This window comes from Amia ocellicauda, chromosome 11 (assembly GCF_036373705.1).
Source record: "Amia ocellicauda isolate fAmiCal2 chromosome 11, fAmiCal2.hap1, whole genome shotgun sequence".
Classification (NCBI taxonomy): domain Eukaryota; kingdom Metazoa; phylum Chordata; class Actinopteri; order Amiiformes; family Amiidae; genus Amia; species Amia ocellicauda.
Window position 1 is genome coordinate 28,980,132 of NC_089860.1, and position 22,581 is coordinate 29,002,712.

At 40.0% G+C, this 22,581-nt stretch overlaps 2 protein-coding genes across 6 annotated transcripts in view; both read left to right on the forward strand.

Moving 5' to 3' along the window:
* The window catches only part of ldlrap1b (low density lipoprotein receptor adaptor protein 1b), a 36,151-nt gene extending 30,786 nt beyond the window's left edge, over window positions 1-5,365 (forward strand). Inside the window, exons 9-10 of one of the 2 annotated variants that reach the window (XM_066717312.1) lie at window positions 1,882-1,913; window positions 3,467-5,365. In XM_066717312.1, the coding sequence (XP_066573409.1) occupies window positions 1,882-1,913; window positions 3,467-3,513 (79 nt within the window). In that variant the 3' untranslated portion in view covers window positions 3,514-5,365. The remainder of the gene's footprint in view (window positions 1-1,881; window positions 1,914-3,466) is intronic. The other variant, XM_066717311.1, reaches the window with a different exon arrangement.
* Window positions 5,366-7,233: 1,868 nt separating this feature from the next.
* Window positions 7,234-22,581, forward strand: part of LOC136763362 (interferon alpha-inducible protein 27-like protein 2) — a 30,862-nt gene continuing 15,514 nt past the window's right edge. For 2 of the 4 annotated variants that reach the window (XM_066717317.1, XM_066717318.1), the window contains exons 1-2: window positions 18,917-19,161; window positions 20,964-21,064. Coding sequence is in view for 1 of the 4 variants with exons in the window: in XM_066717316.1 (XP_066573413.1) it covers window positions 7,672-7,681; window positions 11,898-11,927; window positions 13,565-13,726; window positions 15,124-15,212 (291 nt within the window). In the remaining 3 variants the exon portion in view is untranslated. Of the gene's footprint in view, window positions 7,682-11,897; window positions 11,928-13,564; window positions 13,727-15,123; window positions 19,162-20,963; window positions 21,065-22,581 lie in introns of those variants that run through there. The other 2 variants (XM_066717316.1, XM_066717319.1) reach the window with 2 other exon arrangements.

Sequence of the window (22,581 nt, forward strand, 5' to 3'; positions counted from 1 at the left end):
AAGCATGGGTTTTAGTTTTATTTTGCTTTGGGATGGCATGGTATTGGGTCACTTTATATCCATTTACCAATTAGAATTTGCATTCTGTTAGTCGTCCTTCTTGCTTGTAATTAAATGCTATTAAGGCACATTAAATTTGCAAACGGTCTTAATATACTCTTAACTTGTGCAGGATGACGTTGCATTAGAGAAAGATGGGCATGCTTATGTCCAGTGTGGATTTGGGGAAAGTACAGTGAGTAGATTTGAGAGTAAAGCTGAAAATGAATTAAAACCTAGAGTCCACTCATCCAAACCCCTTTTAGGTTAATTTAGTGAAAATGAAGTTACATTTAGGTCTTAATACATCCTTGGTTGGGGGTGGGGGGATGGAGTGAAAAAGTTTCAAAATCCACTTTTTAGCCTAAAACCTAATCTAATTCTGTGTAGTGTTTTTTGTTTTTGCTTTAAAGTACATCTGCTACCAGTGTGTGCTGTGGTGAATCGCATGGATAAACTTCGGCTACCAGTGGTCTGTAGGAAAAAAAAAGTGAATTCACACAACTTCCTAATGCGCTAAGTAAGAATCTTCACTTGTGCAAAGAATCTTTTGTTGAACATGTATGCAAATCATCCATCCATCTGTCCACCCATGTTATACAATGTCATTCCCAGAGCTTAACTCTTCAGTCACTGAACACGTTCTACATGGCATTGTGCTGTCGGCATTTCACACTTGCCGCATTACAAACGCGTAATGCGTTCTGTGCATGTCTTCCGTCTTGCTTTGCCCTCTGGGAAAACAATTTGTGACGATGCATTCAGATACACGTACTATATGCACAGCAGTACTCTTGGTTCTAAAATGGCCAGTCCTGTCTAGGCTTTTATTTTAAGGGCTGGGTGAAATTTTCTGTCACGCATGAAGAAGACTGGTCTTGAATTTGTATTTTACTTTATGTAATTCACCAGCAAAAGGTTACCTTTTATTGTAGATATTTAATTTTGAGTATAAAAAGGTCCTCAAAGGTGTTTAATAGTTTTCTTGTTGTAATGTTCTTCCTTGCTCATTACAGGCAAAGTGGTGCACTCTATTTTGTGTCCTATGTTTCCTGTACTTCGCTGTGGTTGACTTTGTGCATGATATTTTGAATGAATCATTCCAAAATGCTTGTCCCGTGTTCTGTTCCTTGCCAGCTACAGCATGTGGCTTCCGGTGAGCACTTCTGTCAGGTTAAAGTAGAGATTGAATGACTCCTTTTTCCAAGGTAGCTTGCATTCCAAGAACTTAAATATATATACATAATGGTTTTACACATGGGAGGAAAAAAATAAAAATGTAAACCCTAGGCTTGCACTGGCCGAACAGGATGGATTTTGAGAAACCTATTCATCCCAGGATGTTGCAGGTTTTCTCCCTAGACTTACAGTGCCATCTACAGACAACTAGATAACTGCATGGAATTCATACAATAAAATTTAATGAATTAAACAATCGGGCATCATTTAGAAAATCATTGCCGTTACCTATGGTGATCAACAGTTTGAAAAAAATATATGGAAAAATTTCACAACTACAGGTTTTTCCATCAACTTTGCTCCCTGAGGAAAACTACTGTTATCATGGGGCTCGGAGCACTTCTCTTCATGCAGAGCAGATAGCAGCAGGATGGAGTCTTCTGGAACCTCCATTTATTTAAAAGTCCAAGGCAGGGGTCGGCTTGTAGCCCCATGGCTGCACTGAGGCTGTTCCCAAGATTGGAGGTCTGTTGGATGGGGATGGGTATCGGTAGTACTTTTTAAAAGTCTTGTATTTCAATGTTTTCATTGATCTGTGACCGGATCATTTGTGCCATGTACAGTAATGGTGCCTGATTTTCCTGTTCTCTTTGGATTTCTCAGCCACAGTCAGGATAGCTATGAATCGTCAACAGGTAATGGTGTCTTGTACTGTGAATGGAGTGTTTGCCTGAACATTTTCAATGCTACAGCCCCTCTCCTCTCCTCTCCCCTCCCCTCCCCCACCTGTTCATGGCTCACCCCAGCAAGAGTCTGCATCCACTGCATTTTCTGTTCCGTGGCTCATGTTTGCTTCACGGTTTGACCTAAATCACTACTCCATGAACTGCAAATAAATCCCCCACCCGCTCTTAGTTTTATATATAAATTATAAAATGATATCATGGATATTCACAAGCACTTTATGTATTTCTCAACCTTCCCTATACATTTTAATTTTTTTGGGGGGGTGTTGTCAGATCAAATTGGGTATACCAGTTGCAGAATAGACTCTTTACAAAAGAGCATGACAGACTGACACTTGGTGCACTGTAATGTCCCTAGCTACATAGTTGAACCCTAAAGTCTACCTCTATGTACTTTAAGTGTTCCCACACAAAAGGAAAGGTCATCTGAGGAAACTTATGTCTTCTCTGCTAGTTTATCGCAACTACATGGTTTACTAGACTTTTTTTCAGATGGCAGTATGTCTCACTAACCAGTCTTTTAAATACCCTGGTCTGTGAAAGTTACAATAACATTTTTTTTTTAAAACACTTTAGTTTCATTTGCATGCCTTATGACATTTTAAAAACATATTTTGCTCAGGTGTACCAGGTTCTGTCAACTTGACAAATGGGTTTATGAAGTCCGCTTCTGCACAGTTTTTCAGACACCCAGTGTACTGTATTTGAGATGGAACAGTTTAACAGTTCTATCTTTTTCTCACTCTTTACTTCATGGAAAAGCAATTTAATGCTAAAATACAATCCCCACTTTGTCAATTTTTGCTCCCTGTATTTTTTTTCATGTTTTTCTGTTGACAAGCTGCTTACATGGTGAATAAAAACTCGCACACATTCAGCAAATTTCTTCCTTTTGCCTTAATCAGAATGCATCTTTCAGAGGTTTTGCAGATAGACTCCTTCAGCTAGTGTGAAGAAAAATGGGCAGAACTGCTTTGTGAGGCCTCCTGCTTTTGCAGTTCCACACTGCAGGCAGTAAATGCATAAATGGAAATTGCTGTTTAACTACAGTGCTGTCCTGTTAATACTACTCAGTGTACTGGTTTACACCAAACCACTTGTTCTGTAAATTTAAGTTTTTTTTTTTTTGTTTTTTTTTTCACATTTCAGGGGAGCTCTAAGATCACTGCCAGTTTTCAATGACTAATTGTATACTCGCAAAATGTAGTCTTTTGGGGTTTTGTAAGTGACTTGTATATTGGGAGGATTTGCCACGATATCCAGGTCAGGAAATCCATACATCAACCTTGTCATGATGCATGTGTTACCTGAGATCTGTGTAATATAATGTTAAAACCCAAAGCTAACATTTTAAAGTCATGATGGAGGCTTGGGATGGTCACTACCTTTATCAAGATCCACATTCCATCTGCTACATTACATTTAACTGTTTTTTAAACTGTTTAATCAAGATTGCAGGTTGTATTTTTTATGAGCCTTTATTTTTATTTTTTACCTTGCAGACTCGCTGAGTCTCGAACGAACCCCCAGGTCCTGGACATTGGGGTGACACCTCAGGACTTTAATACTGACGAGTGCCTCTCTCCCACTGACTGGGACAAAGCTGACATGAACGCGGCGGATAGGGACGACATCTTCAGCTTTTGAGGACAACTGAGCCCTCCTGTGGAAGAAGCCAGAGTTGCACGGATGACAATTTTTAAGTCTTCCTTGGAGAGATCACTGCTGTCATCTAGTGGTTTTTAGCTGGGAGGACTGACTGACCCAAAGCCACAAGTTCCAGATTTCTCAGACCAAAGCAATAACCAACTATTAACTTTTTTTTTTTTTTTTTTTTTTTTAAACATGGAGGCTTATTGCAATTGCAGTTTAGGTTCATATTCCAGGCAGCATTTTGTTTTAGTTTCTGGTTCAGTGATTTTGTATATGTATTCACTTGTTTTGAAATGTCTGTATATATGTACCAAAATCGATGTGCTTTTTTATTTTATATATATATTGGAATCTATAATTTATACCACCCTCCAGTTTTTTTATTTTTTATATACATTTGGTTGAAAGTAAAATTACTTGTTTACCCTACCCACTATAAGTCTTTTAGTTCCCAGAGCAGTTTCAGGGTGTATTTTCAGGGGTTTAAATTTTGTAGTAAGCCTAAAAACAAATACAATTTCCTTATTTTCTATACAGGACAAACTATTTTTGTAAATATGTATGTATTGTCTGTTTCAGAGGTGCTTCTATTAATTTGGGGATAAATGACATATTCTACCCTAAGAAATTCCTAAGAAGGAAGATTGTTTCAAAGGCACTTTGGTTGAGTAGAGAAGGCTTTAAAAGTTGAGTTAGGATTTCAGAACTAGAAAGGAGAGATTTGTATGGGTCTGAGAAATTTCCGTTGCATTTTTTGTTGTAAAAGAACATGTGCCATGTTAGTATTTGAAGCACTTGATCGCTCCACTTTCCCTCCGAATGAATCTTGCACAAGGAAATGCACATACTGGGGATCACCGTGAATATCCGAGGACTTGGTGCTTTAAGCGTAAAGAGGTTTTTAAACATGACCGCAATATTTTCGAGTTTTCCTGTTCGTTAATGGATGCAACATCCATCTATAGCAAACTCAATGATGCCAAAAACCTTATTTAGACCAAAAAGCTGTCCTGATGGAGAACCTGTTTCTTCATTAGGTTTGATTAGTGCAAATGTTTTAGCAATTTCTTTGGTTGCATTGTTTTTTAACACAAGGTGGGGATTGATCCAGTAACCTATGCATACATTGAACAAAGCACCATTCACCTGTTCAATGAAGGAGTTTTACATTGGAAAAGACACTTTTTTTTTTTTTTTTTTTTGGTTTGGAAAATTTACTTTCTTAAAAACTGAGCAAGGATGTTTTCTTTGCACCCTTTCCCCCTAAAAAGCACAGTTAGATTTCAGGGAAATGGGTTCCACACAGGAAATGCATGTGCTGCTGTTACTTCCCAGCCCCCCCACCCCCAATGCATTTCTGATGCCATAGTTTTTCCAAAGTCTGTCATTTTGGGGGCATGGGTTGATGTGTGGGTGTCACTCAGTGTTAATATTTATCTTGGACAATGTTACATTCTTTTGCAGTAATTTAAAGCATTACATACTACTGTCAGTATCATGTTATATTCACTCATAAATAAAAAGAAAGTGAGAAACGAGCTTTAAACTGTCATTTTCCCCCATCCTCTGTTTTTCATAGATTTTAGAACATTTTGTGATCTTTAAGAAGATGGTGTGTTTTGTCATTATGTGGAGGCCTTTCAGAATGACCATCTGCATTTCTGGTACTTATGCAAGGTTTGGTTGCTTGGTCTACTAGAGTTGTCCCTTAAGTGTTGAAGATTAAACTCTAAAAGATTGACACCCTCCCTCCTTTCACTTGCCTTTGCTTTTCTGGTTTGCATGTGTGATTGCTATACCAGAGTACTGTAATGTGGACAGCAGGTTTTTTTTTTTTAAGGTAAGCCACTCCAACTATTGTGTTCAAAATACAGGGATTTAAAGGCCCCCATGTTTTGAAATATTGGGGTTTTGGTGAAATGCTGCAAAGTATGCTGCTTATTCATGCAAGTAGGCTAAACTGAGCAAGGTGTACCATTAAGTAAATGATCTGCAATGTATCTTATTGTTCCGTTTTTCACATTATCCACAAATTAAACTTACAGCCCATATGGTTAATTGTCTGCATCTCTAATCACTTATTTGTTTCTCTTGCAGTTGGTTTACAATTAGATGTATAGGTGCACATTACTTGAATATAGTAAAGTACAAGAAATATACCTTTAGGCCTATATACATGAATAAATAGAATATGAACTGGGGTAGGACACTTCAAATGATGGGTTACATTATAAAGGTGTTATGATGTCAACTGCTTAATTACTCTTGGGGCTATTTCCATTGCATGGTCAACAACCACTAATAGACATTTAGTAATATTAAATGCTACAATAAAAATAAATGCCTTCTATTATAATACAGCTACAAACTACTTTTACATACTAATGCATTACTACTCCAATATTATGTCCGTTACAAACTTTCATTGATATTAACCTGCATACTATCATACAAATACATCTCCAGTAATATAGTATGTAAAATGTATTGTCACAAGTGACTTCTAGACTGCATAGCAATATGGGTAAGGATGTGGAAATCTATCTTTTGATCTAATATCAGTAGCAATACTAGTAGAACATTTGTATATTTATCCTGTAACTGAAAACCGTTCAATTTCTTTCTAAACAAGTAGCCTACAATTGTATGACATTTTCATTATTTTGATGGGCTAAATTAGGAGACCTGGCACTATGATCCAAAGCACACATTAAAATCCAATTGACTTAAATAAAATAAATGCAATTAATGGTTCGTTTTTGAACTGAACTCTTTTGTTTTTTTAAGTTAATCACAATATTAAACGTATTTACAGTATACAGTAATGGAAATTAGTCAAATTAAGTGAAATACTGGCATCATTCTGAACTGCATCTCTTAATCTCTCCCTCTGTCTGCAGCTCATGAAATAAGTATTTGAAGTCGTACACAGTCGTGCACAGGTCAATGAAAGACCTGCAGAATAGCCATGAATTCAATGTATTCCTTTGCCTCAGTAGATGTTCTGGGAGTATTTTCATTTGTGTATTTCTGATTTTGAATGTGTACACAGCCACCAACAAAAATATTTGCATGGATTAACGAAAAAGGGGACGGGACCCTCACATGTGCAGTTCTCTCTATACGCTCGCATTTCTTTGACAGTGGCTGCGTCCCAAATCGCACACTTGTTCCCTCGTCCCCTTCCCTTGCGGGGCGGAGATACTACGGTGGCATCTTAAGGGCTGTGCCAGACCCTTAGGGAACGAGTGAAGGAGCGCTAATCGAGCTTTTTGTCCCTTCAATGCTCCCTTCGACGGAGTGTACAAAAGAGCACCATATGCGGAAGTGTTTTAGCGCTGAAGTCCCAGAACTCTTTGCGTTAAAGGCGGAGACACGTCAACTGGGAAAATATAGCAGCGGCGGCTGCATATACATGTACTGTTAGCTAGACAGTTGTAGAAATTGTTAAATTATGTATCAAGGAAATAATACATAGATAGATAAAATAAAATTAATATTTTTAAATATACGATTAGAAAGTTGGAAGCTATCATTTAATTAATTTGAAGTAGTATCCTATAAAACTAGGAGGTGATATTAACGAATAGTGTATTTCAAAATTATTATTATTACTATTTTAATTAAATACAAATACAAGAAAAGACTGCATAGGTACTTTGTCAGACAAAGGCAAAGGCGCTGAATGCTGGCGCTGAAGTCCGTCCCATTGAGCGCTTTTATCTTCACCTGCACCCTCCTCACTCTGTGACGTCAGCATAACGTCACCCGTCGAAGGGTGTAGGAGCGAGGGTGCGGTTTGGGACGCAGCCGCAGAGGGTGCCGGTGCTTCGTCATAACAGCTGCGCTGCACAGGACTTGATTGTCCTGACTGAGATATGCGGAAGTGGCCGTGCATATAGTCCGTCATATACGAAACTACTGTAGCACTCAGATACGCTGGGAAGATTGTTTACCTTTTTACATTAATTAAACTACATCCATCTATATAAATATAATACTTTAGTCGCCTATTGTCCTTATATTTATTTATTTTCCTTTTCAGCGTACACAAATGAACTTAAGTAAGTACATGTTTCTCTGTTTGTTCCTTTATGTTGTTTTGAGATGCACGTAATGTTAATATCGTATTCTTCCTAAGAATTAAAACGCCCGAATCACAAATGAACATGTTTTAGATATGTTAGATTTTTATATACAGCACTCAGCTACTCGATTACATTGAAATACAAATATGATTTTACATTTAGTTTTTTCCGGGTTGCCAGCTGTGTCATAGTTCAGTGTTAAATCCTAACGGTGGAATATGTTTCTGTTTAAAAGTCAACTGAGTTTGCATTCTTAAGTGTTACCGTATAGACGTACAGTGGATCACATACCACATTACAGTTTGCACAGACATGTATTTGTGCGTGTTGTGCGGTCTGGCTATTCACATTTTGTGTTATTGGTATGACAGCAGTATACCGATATTGCAAAAGCATTACTGAAATTATAACAAATAATATTTCAATAATCAACAACACAGAAAATACATATATAGAAGTAGTCAAATTTGTTGGTACCCTTACAGCTCATTGAAATAATGCTTCATTCCTCCTGAAAAGCTATGAATTTAAAAGTTATTGCATCATGTATACAGAATAAAGCAAAGAAGCTGTGAGAGATTAATTATTGCTCATTCTACAAAGATATTCTAAAATGGTCTGGACACATTTGTTGGTACCCCTTAGAAAACATAATACATAATAGGATTATAGTGATATTCCAAACTAATTAGTTTATTTAATTAGTATCACACATGTCTCCAATCTTGTAATCAGTCATTCGGCCTATTTAAATGGAAGAAAGTAGTCACTGTGCCGTTTGGTATCCTAACATGGACCAGAGAAAGCAAAGGAGAGAGTTGTCTGAGGAGATGAGAGAAAATAATAGACAAGCAAGGTAAAGGTAAAGGCTTTAAGACCATCTCCAAGCAGCTCGATGTTCCTGTGACAACAGTTATAAATATTATTAAGAAGTTCAAGGTCCATGGAACTGTACCCAACCTCCCTGGCGGCTGCAAGAGGAAAATCAACCCCAGATTGAACAGAAGGATAGTGCGAATGGCAGAAAAAGAACCAAGGATAACTGCCAAAGAGATACAAGCTGAACTCCAAGGTGAAGGTACGTCAGTTTCTGATCGCACTATCTGTCGCTTTTTGAGCGAAAGTGGCCTCCATGGAAGAAGACCCAGGAGGACTCCACTTTTGAAAGAAAACATAAAGCCAGACTGGAATTTGCTAAAATGCATATTGACAATCCCCAATCCTTCTGGGAGAATGTCCTTTGGACAGATGAGTCAAAACTGGAGCTTTTTGGCAAGTCACATCAGCTCTATTTTCGCAGATGAACAAACGAAGCTTTCAAAGAAAAGAACACCATACCTACAGTGAAACGTGGAGGAGGCTCGGTTATGTTTTGGGGCTGCTTTACTGTGACTGGCACAGGGTGCCTTGAATCTGTGCAGGGCACAAAGCACCCAAGAATGGATAAGAACAAAACATTGGACTGTTCTGAAGTGGCCTTCTATGAGTCCTGATCTGAATCCTATCGAACGTCTATGGAAAGAACTGAAACTTGCAGTCTGGAGAAGGCACCCATCAAACCTGAGACAGCTGGAGCAGTCTGCGCAGGAAGAGTGGGGCAAACTACCTGTTAACAGGTGCAGAAGTCTCACTGAGAGCTACAGAAAACGTTTGATTGCAGTGATTGCCTCTAAACGTTGTGCAACAAAATATTAGATTGAGTGTCCCATAATTTTGGCCATGCCATTTTCATTTGTTTTATTTACAATATTATGTTGAAAAACAAAAGCAAAGTCTGATTTCTACTAAATATGGAATAAACAATGATTGATGCCAATTACTTTTGTCAGTTTCAAGTTATTTCAGAGGAAATTGTACATTCTTCATTTTTTTGTGGAGGGGTACCAACAAATTTGACCATGTATGTATGTATATATGTGTATGTGTGTATGTATGTGTATATTATGTATATATATATATATATATATATATATATATATATATATGTGTGTGTGTGTATATATACACCCCACTACCCTCACACAACCCAAATATAAACAGAACAGGTCCCCTTCCATCTCTCTCTCTCAATTTTTTTCAAATTACCTTTACTGGCATGACACTGTTGTGTTTCTGTTTCCAGAGCTTTATTCCAACCGCAGAAGTTGGAAGATAACAATTATATAAAAATAAATATGTTTATAGATACATGATATATATACAAGAAAATGTAAATTGTAACATTGTGGAATACAGATAGAATCCTCCATCCCATTCAACAGTAACAGGCAGGGTGTCACGTATTGTCCCTCAGGACATGGTAGGCAGTCACGTATTTAGCAGCTATGGTTGCAGTCCACTCTTGCTCTCCCAGAATGATGGGGATTTCATTGTGGTTTGAGAGAAGTTAAAATCTGCTATGTTGCTGTCAAATTTAGGGATGTATATCCCCTGTATATCTGTGTTGTTAGAGCAGGATAACAGGAAGTGCATCTCTGTCTCTACCTCTCCCAGATCGCTGTGACCGCACAGCCTCTTTTAGGCTATCCAGGTTTTTTTGTGCTGTCCGGTTTCTATGGCCAGTCTGGTCACTGAGTCAGAACTTGATCAGGATCCGTCTCTGTTTTGTGTTTTTAACCCTGATCAGATATTCTTCCAGAGGAAATTCTTAGGGCCCGATAGCATTGTAGTTTGTTTGATTTCCAACGTAGGTTATAATTGTCTTCCAGATTTAGATTAATTTGTTTATTTGTTTATGCCTGGAGTTTTTTGCTGGTTGTATTCTGAAGCTCACTGGTGTTAACCTGGCTCAGTTGGCTGAGCATCAGTACCATATTTCTGAGGGGGTTGTCTTGTGGAGGCTGTGTGCAGCTCCGCAGGGCTGTGTGGTGGTAGGATTGTGGATCAACTTCCTGCAGGTGGACCAGCAGTTTAGCGCTGGTTTCTATATGGAGTGAAGTAATGGAAACCTGTGCTGTTGGCTGCACTCCTGTGAACCTGCAGGAGGTGTTTACACATTTTGAGGTGGAAAGTTTATATGGGACTTGGGTCCGATTTTTGTATAATTGGGGTTCATAGGGGGGCCCAAGACTTCGCTGCTGTACAGTAGGATTGGCTTAGTTATGCTGTAATCAGTTGAGCCAAAGTCTCAACCCGTTTTTCATTGGTATTCATTTTAGGCTTGTTGGATACAATATCGTAATTTACACCCAACAAGGCAACTATATCTGAAATAATTGAAAAGTTGATCTAAAACTACTTTGCTAACTAACGTCTGTTGCTAGGTACGATTTTGGAATTGAGGAGCGAGCAGCAATTTTAATAAAACCAAAAAAGAAAAAAATGTAAATGAAATAGAAATGTTTAAGAACAAAACCAAGCAATCTAATATCAGATGAACGCCGTAGCATAAACGTAACAAATTGCCAGTACAATAAAGCAAATGAAAACCCAATAGTGCAAACAATGCAAATATCATGCAGTTTAATAAAATATGTATAAACTGTTATTTTTTATTATTAACAAACGTAAAGGTAAAGGCGATGTCCTGTTTCTACAAGAGACACATGTGACTAAAATAGAAGATGAAAACCTAGCTAGGGAGGCGCTGCTCAAGTATTCTACTCCTCATACACTTCAGCAAAAAGCGGGGTTGCAATCTTTATAAAAACACATCTATCTTCCAGTGTAGTCAGTGTAAATCAGACAGAGAAGGGAGAGATTGCATGTTGACTGGGAAAATACTTTTTAAAATGTTTACACTCCACCAGGTGAAAATCAAGAATTTATGTCTAATCTCGTTAAACTACTGATCTGTTGCCAGAATCGTAAGAAGTGCCGCTTTAAAGCAGATAACTAGAAACTGGTTAAAACAGGATGTCTTCAGCCGTGGAGGGATTCAGTAATAGAAATATATAAAATGGAAAAAAATCCATACAGAATTAGAAACCAGCAACATATCTTTGAACACCGATGGTTAAAATGGGAATTGTGGGAAAGAACTTGGTGGTCTAGAGGCATGAAACGGGGAGAGGTGTAGTGCAGGGGACCAGCCTTTTTTCCCTCTTTTTCTCTTTGGAACATTTGAATGTAACCACAATTATTTGTTTTACATTTAACCTGTTTTCTTTAAGTATAAAAATTGATATGCATCTGTATGTGACTGTAAAAACTTTGTTCTTTGTTCTTATCGTTTTCTTTGTTTTTCATTTAGAAACTATAGCAGTGATCGCGGTTGGGGCAGGTAGGTATTTATTCTTCTTCCGCCCCCTGTTCTCTGGCATTTATTATGATCCATTTTCAAAACATCCAACAAATAAATACATGGTAAAGGTATGTATAGTACGCAAGCGTATTGCTGTCACACGAAAAAAAAAATCTATTACGTGATACTGAATTATCACGTTTATATGTGTTAGGATCACGTTATGACGTGATAGGGAATTGTCACATAATAACAGACTGACCTAGAATACCGGAGACAAAACAATGATGTCAGACGTTAGGGATTTTGTACGAAATTACTTTAGTTTGGGATTTAGCCCCAGGGAAATGTTACAGTATTTGGCTCATGTACACCATGTCATAATAAACATTAGGACACTCAGGTGTATCCGAAACAACGATTCTTTTGCAAAATGTTTATCTTAAATTAAGCAACACGTACATTTATTGTGCAAAGGTTGACATTTTAATTTAAGTTTTTCAACAAAGCTCTTTTATAAACTAAATCTCATAATACTGCAATTTCACTATGGTAAAATACTGATTATACTAGACATTTCAAGGAATGGAGGTCATATATTCAGAAAATACACATATTAAATTCAGCATGTGCATAGGCATGTATTGTGCGTGTGTCTATGTATGTTTGTTTTACTCAAGATAATAATAATGTGTGAATGTTACAAATAAGCGGGGAGTCATATATACTGCGTGTATGTATGTTTCGACCCAGGCTAAAACGATAGTCTGACGATATACATACTGTGCATTTGTTCAGGATAATTCATATTGAGTAGTTTCTATTTTTAAGTTATTAGATTATTACTGAGATGTCCCAGATTCAATTTGATCGACATGCTCTGTTTGTCCATGATCACATACATATTCCTGATCTTCAAATAGTAATGTTTGTAGCAGCCAATTTATGTATTAATAAACATTTATAATAATATGTTTTGTATAACTTGTATTTCTGTATGTTGCATTGACTATACATAATTCAATTATTTTTCATTTGATAACTTGATCATTAAGTTAATTGATAATTGGGTGAGAAAGGAGTGAAATACTTCAGGAAATTGGATGGGGCGGGGGATAGATGGTGTATTGTTGGGTCACAGACCGGTTTTCAACCACCTGTACCTTGTTTTGAAGAAAATGTGTAAATAAAGATGATGGACGCATGGACTTTGATTAAAGCGAAACGGTGCGTTGTTTTTTCACAGATATTTTTAAGATTGATTGTGTTTGTGATTTAAAATGTAATTGGATAAGTATTGAGTTAGTAGCAACCTAAAGTAAGTTCGTATAAAATCCCTAACGTCTGACATCATTGTTTTGTCTCCTGTATTCTAGTTCAGTATCACGTAAAAACATGATGGTTATCACAAAAGTAGTGTAGTGCAGGAGGATTGCAGAGGTCAGGGAATGAACAGAGAGATGAGGGTCTGAAGATAGCTCAGTGCAGTCTGGTCAAGACAACAGTAGGTAGGAGTCAATGCCTTGAACTGGGTGTGAGCTGAGATCGGGAGGGAGTGGATTATCATGTGCAAATTGGGGCAGTCATGATTGCGATTCAATTAAAATAAAACAATAACTCTGTACCAGTGTTTCCCAGAGCTCAGACAATGCTTAATTTTTGGCTTTGTTGTGAAGGTGCCTCGGTGGCCGCTGTACCATTGATTCTTGGTGGAATCGGCTTCACTGCCGGGGGGATAGCGGCCGGATCTTATGCGGCTGGCATGATGTCGTCCGCTGCAGTTGCCAACGGCGGGGCAGTTGCAGCGGGCAGTACAGTGGCAGTGCTCCAGTCAATCGGTAAACACCTCTCAATTCTGAAGCACTACAAATTAACAGACGTCATTGAAATAACAATGTAAATTTATGCTTCATTACATCCAAGCAGATTGATTCATTCTTGTTCTAAATTATCTATCCTTGTCCTTTTTATTGAGCGCTAACCAATGATCCTATAGGTCAACACAATTGATAGATCAGATTTGTATTTAATTTTACTCACGCACACAAAAACACATAGACATGCACACACAACATATACACCGATCAGCCATAACATTATGACCACTGACAAGTGAAGTGAATAACACTGATAATCTCGTTATCATGGCACCTGTCAGTGGGTGGGATATATTAGGCAGCAAGTGAACATTTTGTCCTCAAAGTTGATGTGTTAGAAACAGGAAAAATGGGCAAGCGTAAGGATCTGAGCGACTTTGACAAGGGCCAAATTGTGATGGCTAGACGACTGGGTCAGAACATCTCCAAAACTGCAGCTCTTGTGGGGTGTTCCCGGTCTGCAGTGGTCAGTACCTATCAAAAGTGGTCCAAGGAACACACAGTGCATCGCAGTTTGTTGCATATGGGGCTGTGTAGCCGCAGACCAGTCAGGGTGACCATGCTGACCCCTGTCCACTGCCGAAAGCGCCTACAATGGGCACGTGAGCATCAGAACTGGACCACGAACCAGTGGAAGAAGGTGGCCTGATCTGATGAATCACGTTTCTTTTACATCATGTGGATGGCTGGGTGTGTGTGTGCGTCGCTTACCTGGAGAACACATGGTACCAGGATGCACTATGGGAAGAAGGCAAGCCGGTGGAGGCAGTGTGATGGGAAACCTTGGGTCCTGCCATTCATGTGGATGTTACTTTGACACGTACCTCCTACCTAAGCATTGTTGCAGACCATGAACACCCTTTCATGGTCACGGTATTCCCTGATGGCATTGACCTCTTTCAGCAGGATAATGCGCCCTCCAACAAAGCAAAAATTCAGGAATGGTTTGAGGAACACAACAACGAGTTCAAGGTGTTGACTTGGCCTCCAAATTCCCCAAATCTCAATCCAATCGAGCATCTGTGGGATGTGCTGGACAAACAAGTCCGATTCATGGAGGCTCCACCTTGCAACTTACAGGACTTAAAGGATCTGCTGCTGACGTCTTTGTGCCAGATACCACAGCACACCTTCAGAGGTCTAGTGGAGTCCATGCCTCGACGGGTCAGGGCTGTTTTGGCAGCAAAAGGGGGACCTACACAATATTAGGCAGGTGGTCATAATGTTATGGCTGATCGGTGTATATAGAACAGGAGTTATAAGTTATAAGTGAAATAACTCGGATCATAACATTTTGTTTATGTATATAATGGTGCTAGAGCAAGATCAGGAGGCTGTCTGTCTGTCTTTGTTTGCAGGAGCAGCTGGACTTTCCACAGCAGCCACTGGTGCTGTAGCAAGTGTTGGTGGAGCTGTAGGTGCAGTCTTGGCACGGCTCCGAGGATAAAACAATGTGACCGTATTGTAACCTTTGTGGCGAAATGATTGCATGTCTTAATTAATTGAATTAATTAAAAGTTGATTTTAAATACTCTACACAGAATTGCTGTTGTTGCTGTATGCATCTTAATTAACATTAACATTAACACAGTCTGTCAAAAAGAGTAATATAATAACCAATTCCTGTGCTACAATATACCAAAAAAGACTGGAAATGTAGACTTTGAAAGAGAGTCAAAACATGTATTGTTAATTCCAAAAGATCAATAGATCAGTTATTTAATTATGTAATCGTATACAGAAACAGTGAAAATTTATGAATTTAACAGTATTATTCGAAAAGGCCTATTGACTGTTAATTTCATTGAAGCAATTGATGACGAAAATGTCAGGTATGTGCAGATATGCAGACTTCCAGCGATCCCATTGGTGGAGCAGTGCAGATCTGACTCTTTGTTCCACAGTACACTTTACAGTGTTTATACCACAGTACAACACGCCACACTGCACTTTACTAGGTTTATACCACAGTATGCCACACTAGACTTCATTGTTTTTAACACTGCACCACAATACACAATACCACATATGTATACCACACTACACTTTCATATTTCACCATATCCTTTTTTATGTACCTTTATTTTACCAGGCAAGTTAATTAAGAACAAATTCTCAGTAACAGTAACGGCCTGGCAGGAGGCAAAAAGTGTCTCCTGTAGGGAATGGGTCAGGGGTGTCACTAGACCCTATTTAGACCTGTATTTTATCTCAGTCCCCCTAAAATAATACGATTATGAAGTAAGTTCGCTGTCAGACAGTCCGACAAAACACCGCCAGCCGTGCCTTGTATTTTCCCTCAGGCCCTGTAAAAATAGATTAACAAAGCAATCCGACAATGAAGAAGTAACTCCGTAAAACACAGCAACCACCATCCTGGACACCGTTTAGAAATAATAAGTCATTTTCAGTTTCGGTTTTCGGCCAAGTGCATCCTGAATTTTCATTTCGGTGCATCACAAAACTACACCTAAAAACATAGGCCTAGTAACAGACACTAAAAACAATGCAGCAGGACACTAACATGTGTACAACATTAGCCAGAGACAATAGCACCACCGAACTACAGTAAACTGGCACATCAAATGAAGCAATCCCAAGTAACAGTAAATATGTTAGTGATTGTTTTCATTACAAATCTGTAGTAAGAGTAATAAGTTAAGGGCCGTTTAAAAGACATGTATACCAGCACAAATGATGACGATAATAATAACAATACATATTTGATATTTATTTTATTGTTGCGCATGGAACCGTATTCTTATGTGAACATGCTTGTGTGAATACAATGTTGTCTACACGTTCAGCTCTGAACAGAAACGCCGTTTACAATCCTGTAAAGCACAGAGAATAAAACAGACACAAAGTCCTGTCCTCTCAGCCTGTGAGGCTCTAGTGATGATCTGTCTCTGTTTTTAACACGAACACAAACCAAACCCACAGCCGCCGCCGCCGCCGCTCACAGGCCGGATCTCAGCGGCTGCTTTGCAGGCGCAGCTCTGGACTCCGGCGCGACGCGGACATAAGAGAGAATCAGCGTCTTGACTGGGACTATGACAAGAGATTGTCCCACGTTAAAATGAACCTGCCAGTTCATAGTGAATACGACACACACAGTGCATAGAGCAGACAGCACGAAGAACCAGGGGAAATACAATCGTTTATGGCCATCGGATCTAAAAAGTCAGCTGTCCACAATAAAATAGCTAGAGAAAGGAGCCTAGATCTCAGTTAGTCCAGTCTGAAATCAGAAAAAAAATAAAATTAAAAAAATGTTGTTGTGCAAGGTCTGCAGTGTCTGTGTGTGTGTTTGTGTGTTTGTGTGTTTGTGTGTGTGTGTGTGTGTGTCTGTGTGTGTGTGTCTGTGTGTGTGTGTGTGTGTGAGTGTGTGTGTGTCTGTGTGTGTGTGAGTGTGTGTGTGTCTGTGTGTGTCTGTGTGTGTCTGTGTGTGTGTTTGTGTGTTTGTGTGTGTGTGTGAGTGTGTGTGTGTCTGTGTGTGTGTGTGTGTCTGTGTGTGTCTGTGTGTGTGTGTGTGTGTGAGTGTGTGTGTGTCTGTGTGTGTGTGAGTGTGTGTGTGTGTGAGTGTCTGTGTGTGTGTGAGTGTGTGTCTGTGTGTGTGAGTGTCTGTGTGTGTGTGAGTGTGTGTGTGTCTGTGTGTGAGTGTGTCTGTGTGTGTGTGAGTGTGTGTGTGTGAGTGTGTGTGTGTCTGTGTGTGTGTGTGTGAGTGTGTGTGTGTGTCTGTGTGTGTCTGTGTGTGTCTGTGTGTGAGTGTGAGTGTGAGTGTGTGTGTGTGTGTGAGTGTGTGTGTGTGTCTGTGTGTGTCTGTGTGTGTGTGTGAGTGTGTGTGTCTGTGTGTGTGTGTGTCTGTGTGTGTGTGAGTGTGTGTGTGTGTGAGTGTCTGTGTGTGTGTGAGTGTGTGAGTGTGTGTGTCTGTGTGTGTGTGAGTGTGTGTGTGTCTGTGTGTGTGTGAGTGTGTGTGTGTGTGAGTGTGTGTGTGTGAGTGTCTGTGTGTGTGTGAGTGTGTGTCTGTGTGTGTGAGTGTCTGTGTGTGTGTGAGTGTGTGTGTGTCTGTGTGTGAGTGTGTCTGTGTGTGTGTGAGTGTGTGTGTGTGAGTGTGTGTGTGTCTGTGTGTGTGTGTGTGAGTGTGTGTGTGTGTCTGTGTGTGTCTGTGTGTGTCTGTGTGTGAGTGTGAGTGTGAGTGTGTGTGTGTGTGTGAGTGTGTGTGTGTGTCTGTGTGTGTCTGTGTGTGTGTGTGAGTGTGTGTGTCTGTGTGTGTGTGTGTCTGTGTGTGTGTGAGTGTGTGTGTGTGTGAGTGTCTGTGTGTGTGTGAGTGTGTGAGTGTGTGTGTCTGTGTGTGTGTGAGTGTGTGTGTGTCTGTGTGTGTGTGAGTGTGTGTGTGTGTGAGTGTGTGTGTGTGAGTGTGAGTGTGTGTGTGAGTGTGTGTGTGTGTCTGTGTGTGTGTGAGTGTGTGTGTGTCTGTGTGTGTGTGTGAGTGTGTGTGTGTGTGTGTGTGTGTGTGTGTGTGTCTGTGTGTGTCTGTGTGTGTGTGTGAGTGTCTGTGTGTGTCTGTGTGTGTGTGTGAGTGTGTGTGTGTGTGTGTGTCTGTGTGTGTGAGTGTGTGTGTGTCTGTGTGTGTGAGTGTCTGTGTGTGTGAGTGTGTGTGAGTGTGTGTGTGTGTCTGTGTGTGTGTGTGTGAGTGTGTGTGTGTGAGTGTGTGTGTCTGTGTGTGTGTGTGTGTGAGTGTGTGTGAGTGTGTGTGTGTGTCTGTGTGTGTGTCTGTGTGTGTGTGTGAGTGTGTGTGTGTGTGTGTGTGTGAGTGTGTGTGTGTGTGTGTGTGTGTGTGTGTGTGTGTGTGTGAGTGTGTGAGTGTGTGAGTGTGTGTGTGTCTGTGTGTGTGTGTGTGTGTCTGTGTGTGTGAGTGTGTGAGTGTGAGTGTGTGAGTGTGTGTGAGTGTGTGTGTGTGAGTGTGAGTGTGTGAGTGTGTGTGTGTGTCTGTGTGTGAGTGTGTGTGTGTCTGTGTGTGTGTGTGAGTGTGTGTGTGTGTGAGTGTGTGTGTGTCTGTGTGTGTCTGTGAGTGTGTGAGTGTGTGAGTGTGTGTGTGTGAGTGTGTGTGAGTGTGTGAGTGTGTGTGTGTGTGTGTGTGAGTGTGTGTGTGTCAATACAATACAATATCATGCGGCACTGTGGGAATATTGTGTCGAATGTCAACACAAATATCTCGCTTTAATTAGACGAAACAGGAGCGTCAACAATCTTTCATAAGTGCGTGAGCGCGACGCGTTTCAAGAATGACTGCGATAAGTTTCGTTTCTGCGGAATCCCAGCCCCTGCGCTGACGCCGCGCTGATCAATAGGGCCGGCCGGAGCCCGAGTGGGACCATAAGAGCGTCTGAGGGGTAAGCTCATCTGTGCATGTTTATTTACCTTTTTATATTAAACTACATCAATGTTTGTCATTATATCATAATTCTTTAGTCAGCAATTATTATCGGTGTAATATTTACACTGTAAAAAATCTTTACGATGTTTTACTGTAAAATAACGGTGTTAAACATGCATTTAATGTGAATAAAACAATTATTTTATGTGGATTTAACTTTAAATTAAAAGTACTACTTTGTAGAATCACAGTAGAAAACCCTGGAAAGTATTGCATCACACCGTTATTTTACTGTAAAACACCGTAAAGTTTGAATGTGAATTGCTGTAAATACCTGATGAGACTGTAGAGAAGTTTAAGGTACTGCAGATAATTTTATTGTGAAATGTCTGGCATCTCGGGTGCCAGTCTCTTTACCGTAAATTAACAGTGATTAAAAAATAAATAAATAATACTGTTTTTATTGTTTTGGAATTTTACATTACAAAATTAAAAACATTTAAAATTGTAAATCTTACGATTAAAAATTTTAAAATCCATCTCTAAAATCACTTAAAACTTTTTAAAATCTTAACGTGATTTAAACCAAAATTCCAAAGTGATTGAAAACAAAATGCTTTAAGCAATCAAATAAAATGTGCTATGATGGCAAACTGCCAAATAAAAACACAATTAAACAAAATAGTCAAATGCATTGAAATTAACCAGAAATGCACCAGATAAAATAAAAATAAAACAATTAAAAAAATTAAAATAAATACAAAACCAAAATTCAATCTGATGCATTTAAAATTACATCAAAACCGTCAATGCATTTGACAAAGGAACAAAACAAAACAACCAAAACAAAACAAGTGCATTTAAAATCAATACAGTTCATTAAAAGCAATTTAAAAATCATTTTTAAAAACAAGCATTTCTCAATTAAAGATTAAAAGATCTCAAACTCGGGCTCCAGTGGTGGGGGGCGGTGTCCGTCCCCGGAGGTGGGGTCCCATCATGGGATCCTAAGCTCCCCCAGATCTTGAATGTGCCAGTTCTTGAAAGCTTCATCCTTGCCCCTCTGGTGGATCTCCAGATTGATGTAGTCACGGACTAGGAGCATGCCCCTCCGCGCGATGACAACTGGGTCCAGCTCCTGCTTGTTAAAGAGGCAGATGTTGCATCCCTCCCACAGGGCCTGTTTCACTGCGCAAACGACACGCCACCAGCACCTCAGGGTTGTAGATGTTATTCCCCTTGCTGGTCCATAGAGGATCTGCTGGGCGGTCGCCCGCACAGGAACGGCAAACCTGCAGAGGAACATGAAAAACAGGAGCCAGACCCTGCAAGCGGAGGGGCATTCCCTAAAGATGTGAGCCTCTGTCTCCCTTCCCAGGCAACCTTTGTAGGGGCAGGTGTCAAACAGGGCCAGGCCCCTTCTGTACATGAACACTCGGGTGGGGAGACACCGATTCACGGCCATCCAGGAGACATCTTTCTGCGTGTTTGTGAGGCAAGCGTGTGTAGCGTTAGCCCAGATAAACCGGCAGGTTTCAGGAGGAAAATCTTCTATGCTATGCGCAGCTTTGTGGAGGCCTACTTCGAGTGCAAAGGCTCGGAGCGCCCTGTAGAACAGCAGGGGATCCCACGAGTGCGACCTGGTGTTATCCATGGCGCAGAGGCCGAGTGGCCTGGATGTTCTTTACCATATATGCCAGCCCCTGCGCCTTAATAAGCCGCACAACATCTGGGACCCCCCTACTTCCATCCAGGGCGCCCTTCACCATCTGCACTCGTTTCAGCCTCTCTATTTTACTCTATTTTAATGTTTTCTAGCGTTTGACCAGCAGACTGGCAGGAAAACCAGTGGTGTGGTATTGGACTGCTACTTACAAATCAACTCTGGTCAGTAGTTACCCTTCAAAGGAAAAGAAAAGGTAATGTTTAAGTACAGTGAGGGAAAAAAGTATTTGATCCCCTGCTGATTTTGTACGTTTGCCCACTGACAAAGAAATGATCAGTCTATAATTGTAATGGTAGGTGTATTTTAACAGTGAGAGACAGAATAACAACAACAAAATCCAGAAAAACGCATTTCAAAAAAGTTATAAATTGATTTGCATGTTAATGAGGGAAATAAGTATTTGATCCCCTATCAATCAGCAAGATTTCTGGCTCCCAGGTGTCTTTTATACAGGTAACGAGCTGAGATTAGGAGCTCTCTCTTAAAGGGAGTGATCCTAATCTCAGCTCGTTACCTGTATAAAAGACACCTGTCCACAGAAGCAATCAATCAATCAGATTCCAAACTCTCCACCATGGCCAAGACCAAAGAGCTGTCCAAGGATGTCAGGGACAAGATTGTAGACCTACACAAGGCTGGAATGGGCTACAAGACCATCGCCAAGCAGCTTGGTGAGAAGGTGACAACAGTTGGTGCGATTATTCGCAAATGGAAGAAACACAAAATAACTGTCAGTCTCCCTCGGTCTGGGGCTCCATGCAAGATCTCACCTCGTGGAGATTCAATGATCATGAGAACGGTGAGGAATCAGCCCAGAACTACACGGGAGGATCTTGTTAATGATGTCAAGGCAGCTGGGACCATAGTCACCAAGAAAACAATTGGTAACACACTACGCCGTGAAGGACTGAAATCCTGCAGCCCCCGCAAGGCCCACCTAAAAACATAGGCCTAGTAACAGACACTAAAAACAATGCAGCAGGACACTAACATGTGTACAACATTAGCCAGAGACAATAGCACCACCGAACTACAGTAAACTGGCACATCAAATGAAGCAATCCCAAGTAACAGTAAATATGTTAGTGATTGTTTTCATTACAAATCTGTAGTAAGAGTAATAAGTTAAGGGCCGTTTAAAAGACATATATACCAGCACAAATGATGACGATAATAATAACAATACATATTTGATATTTATTTTATTGTTGCGCATGGAACCGTATTCTTATGTGAACATGCTTGTGTGAATACAATGTTGTCTACACGTTCAGCTCTGAACAGAAACGCCGTTTACGACACACACAGTGCATAGAGCAGACAGCACGAAGAACCAGGGGAAATACAATCGTTTATGGCCATCGGATCTAAAAAGTCAGCTGTCCACAATAAAATAGCTAGAGAAAGGAGCCTAGATCTCAGTTAGTCCAGTCTGAAATCAGAAAAAAAATAAAATTAAAAAAATGTTGTTGTGCAAGGTCTGCAGTGTCTGTGTGTGTGTGTCTGTGTGTGTGTCTGTGTGTGTCTGTGTGTGTGTGTGTGTGAGTGTGTGTGTGTCTGTGTGTGTGAGTGTGTGTGTGAGTGTGTGTGTGTCTGTGTGTGTGTGTGTGTGTGAGTGTCTGTGTGTGTGAGTGTGTGTGTGTGTGAGTGTGTGTGTGTGTGAGTGTGTGTGTGTGTGTGTGAGTGTGTGTGTGTCTGTGTGTGTGTGTG